Below are 4,261 nucleotides of genomic sequence, written 5' to 3'. Positions count from 1 at the left end.
GTTGTTGTGAGATCAACAGCTAGCTATAAAAGCTTATGTATTACTGCTCCTCTGTAATAATCATAACAGAATCAATATATCAAAATCGTTTTTTCTCTTAAGCTGTTAAGCTTTCAGAAAGTAGGGTAGGACTCTGTGCCAACAGATCAGTTTATGAGCACTAATTGAAAACTAACACAAACTGAACTTTCGGTTTCATATTTTCTAAAACCGAAATCGAAAAATATATATATAAATCACGATTTCAGTTAACATATAATTAGGTTTCGATCGGTTTCGGTTTCAGTTTTATTTCGGTTATAAAACCTAATATTCTTATTGATCTTTCGTACTTTATTATGAAAATAAAAAAAATAAAGGTGAATGAGTAAGCTACAAGTTCAATATTTCAATTAAGTTATACTCACCAAATAAATAATCCAAAACTCAAATATTAACTAAACAAAAACATTGTACTTTTCTAAAACACAACTAGTTAACTAAAATAAACATTAAACCTCATGAGATCCATCACTACGTTTAGACTTGTCTTAACATGAGGGTTAGTTGACAAAATCCCCAAGCATTACATTAGATTTCTGCATGCATGATTGTACACATACAAAAATCAAAATCACATATCTCTGCATGTATATATTTATTACCAAATCTTTTTTTTGCATAAGCACCCAATTATATATGTTTACCAAATACAAGCTATAACCTTACCTCTCAATTCTCAGTTTAGTTCAGTTTCCATCGGTTTTTTGAAAGCATATAACCGATAACCGGCACCAACTACTTGGTTCGGTTCGGTTTCCGACATTGACGCGGCGGTTCCGTCTGGTTTTAGTTTCTCGACTTCAATGCGGTTCAATTATGGCCGGTTTCAATTTTTTCGGTGTCAGAAAGTCCAACCCTAATTGAAAGGAATGATATATCGTTGTTTCGTTCTTTCTATCTTTATAGATCTCCATTTATAAGCGACTTGTAGTTTCAACTTTCAATGATAGAGCCCTAAACCTCACATATGCGGCAAGAGTTTGATAGTAGTCTATCAGACCAAAGGATGCTTGTCCGCACTACATTAACTTGCATATTGGCCTAGTGTGGCTACAGCGCACCATATGCCTTGAGGAGTGTTGAGGCACACAGCATAGCCACAGCATATGTCAACTCAAGAAGGCCTTGTACTCTTGTCGTCCAAATGTCCAATACATCACGGCATATCCAATTTAAACAGAAGAAAACTGATACAAGGTCAATTATGTATTCTGTTCTTAAATGTATCGTTCATCTAGTTGCAAATGCTAGTGAGAAAAGAATACAGGAAGCCTAAACATTAACACCAAGGACAGGTTCAAGTATCGCTCGAAAGAAAAGTTAAAATACGATGGTTATCGTTTAATCAGTAGATGGTCTTGATATGAATGTACAAGAATACAAGCTCAGGTCTGTAATACACATACTTCTGGTAGTGAATGGCATAGCTACTTTACAAGTTCATGTTCACCCATTTCACGAAAATTGCAACTTTTGCATCAGTATATCATCATTTTCCTCTATATCAATTTCACAATGAACCTCCTATATTTGATACCGGATCAAATGAAGTATCATTTGCAAAACAATGTTTCACGCGTGTCATTTCCGGTTGTTGGATTTACCCTGTTAACATAACAGGTGCATCACAGTAAATGAAACATATTCGTGAAGACAAATATGCAACAAAAAAAATATCTTACCCATCAGCAATTTTGCAAAGATATTCGCGCTGATCATCTCTCAAAGGCACGTCTGTGAAGTCTGACCAGAATGAACATCCAAAATCAGTTACGTACTTGTATTACAGAAAACTTTCTAACAGCAAAACTGAGTAATGTGTGTTTTCCAAGGATGTGAAGTATTCCATTTACTTTTCTAAATTTCAAAGAAATTTTAACAGTAGAACTAGCCAATGCAACAGAATGAACATCCAAAATCGGTTACGTACTTGTATTTCTAAATTTCTTTGTTTTCTAATTTTTCCACTATTTGTAATACATAACTTACCAGCATGGACTTTACATTTAGGAAAACTATCAAAAGTACCACCATTAAGCAAATGCTTTCTCTTTTCTACATACCTGCACCTGTGATAGTTGATCCTTTGAATGAAGTGTTGCCTGTAGTAAATGCACCTTCCAAGTTGGCATTGCTCAAATTTACCTGCAAAAGTAATACAAGCATGATAATAACACTTGAAGGCATTATGGAAACGCTCTCATTTATTTCTGCGCTTTAGCAAGAATTGAACCTTTGGCCTAGTCGAAGACCAATTCAACATTGCCATTTATACATGAATGGACCAAGGAATGAAGAAATAAAACAAAGCAGTCAGGCAGAAAACAAACAAATCATTCAAAATGGAATCTTGATTCTTCCCAAGGTTCAAGGAAACTGCTGAAAGCATTTTTCTACTGCTAAATTCGGTCTGATACTCATATTTTTGTGCAAAAAGATGCTACTGCATAAAAATCTAGTGGATCATACTTATAAATTTCGAGAATACATTTCTCATATCAGTCATAATATCTTGGCTAGATAGATCTAACTATTTCCTGGTCAAGCATGAAACTTATGCTTGCATATTCGTCCATAGGTCAAATTGGATATGTAATTATTGGAATAATTGTTGAGACTCAAATGGTGGATATGCAAGCATGATAACTTATATGCTGTTCTATATCTCCACTGCAACTCCATAATGAAAAATGATTATGACAGGGAAAATGTAACTGAACATTTTTAAGCTTACTAGCATCAAGGGCAAGGGTTTAGGTGTGTAAATCTATTGAGTCATGCTCAACATTGTGCTTTCCATAAGCAAACCCTGACCTAACTATGCAAAACCTAAGATGAAAATAGGACTATCTATGTCCCCAATTGGCAGAAAATCTCATTTGCCTAAAGTCCACAGGGCAATCCATATGTTCCAGACTCCCAGCAATGAGAAATTCACACACATACTGTACAAGTACACATATGTAATAGCCTCTCTGCCTTTTTTTCACCATTTATCAGCATAGGTTGTGCTAAACAGGCAATCCGATAATGAAAAATATAAATACTTGATGAAATTTAAAGATAAAGATAAAAAGAAACTGCAGAAACATTTCTTATAAATTGAACAGGCAAGTCCATCAATGCTCACCTTTGTCACATTGGCCAGGGAAAAGTCTGCACCCCTTAGATCAGCATCAGAAAGATCAGCCCCTGAATAGAAAACACAAATCATGGTATATCAGATAAATGCTAAAATTTTCTTAACATAAACATCAATCACATAATCACACTACATAATTCACAGTTACTATCATTTAACAATGGCCAACTAATCTAACATTGGTACCTGTTAAATCGGCGTCAAAGAAGCTAGCACCTACCAACTTTGCACCGCGAAAATTCGCCTGCCGCAATATGGACTGTAACAACATGAACCACATAAACTCAGCACAAAACACAAAACAATTGCAGGCAAGAAATGTGTGTGCAGGTGTGTGTATCATTGAAATTTTACTGATTTAGGACCGTTTTGAAGTCTTGCTTGACCAAAGTCAAGCCGCTGAAGTCCTTCCCGGTAAGGTCCTGGCCCCTAGTCACCTCCGAACCATAGGGTCCTCCACCCTAAACATACAATTAACACCGAATTCAGTACACGCAGTCTTAATTTTTCATCACCAACATAATCGGAGCTAAAACTTACGATATATGCGAGAGCGGGATTTGCGGGGAGCAGAGAAGCGGATAGCGCGGCGATCAGGGCGGCCTTGCAGACGGAGTCTCCGATTTGGAGGAGAAGGCTTCTGGAAGCTTCGGGTTGAACCTTGAGTACCTGCGAGGAGAGAGGAGGTGAGGGGGGAGTCAGAGGAAGGGTGGTGATGAGTGTGAGGGAATGTGTAGTACCTGCGGCGGAGGAGGGTAGCCGGAGAGGTGGAGGTGTTGGCGGGAAGGGTTTGGGATTTTGGAGCACATGGAGACGTTGAGAAGCGCCATCGGGATTTTCTGAAGGATAAAGAGAGAGGGAGATATCTGGGTGTGGATATATGGGCCGCGTGTGTCGTGGGTTAATGATTTTGCGCGCTTAAATAGAAGAAATGCACGTGAGATTTAATTTTCTTTTTCCTATTCTTTTTCTTTATGATTAAAGAAAATATATTACAGATAAAATTACGAATATAAGCCCCTCCCAAATGAGCACATGTTTTAGTTTATTAAATGAAGGCATAAATGCCGATTTGCA

The 4,261-nt window shown here is 37.1% G+C and overlaps 1 protein-coding gene across 1 annotated transcript; it reads right to left on the bottom strand.

Moving 5' to 3' along the window:
- Window positions 1–1,367: 1,367 nt before the first annotated feature.
- On the bottom strand, window positions 1,368–4,060 carry LOC126802784 (thylakoid lumenal 15 kDa protein 1, chloroplastic). Its single transcript, XM_050530490.1, has 8 exons — window positions 3,925–4,060; window positions 3,725–3,853; window positions 3,550–3,645; window positions 3,371–3,443; window positions 3,173–3,234; window positions 2,106–2,187; window positions 1,725–1,785; window positions 1,368–1,647 (listed from the first exon to the last, which is right to left on the bottom strand). Exons 1-8 carry the CDS (start codon window positions 4,012–4,014, stop codon window positions 1,596–1,598), a joined length of 645 nt encoding a protein of 214 aa, XP_050386447.1. The 5' UTR covers window positions 4,015–4,060; the 3' UTR covers window positions 1,368–1,595.
- Between the last annotated feature and the right edge of the window lie 201 nt (window positions 4,061–4,261).

The sequence above is a fragment of the Argentina anserina genome, chromosome 7 (genome assembly GCF_933775445.1).
Source record: "Argentina anserina chromosome 7, drPotAnse1.1, whole genome shotgun sequence".
Taxonomy (NCBI): domain Eukaryota; kingdom Viridiplantae; phylum Streptophyta; class Magnoliopsida; order Rosales; family Rosaceae; genus Argentina; species Argentina anserina.
Note: the sequence above shows the minus strand (reverse complement) of the source record. Positions and strands in the feature narration are given on the sequence as shown.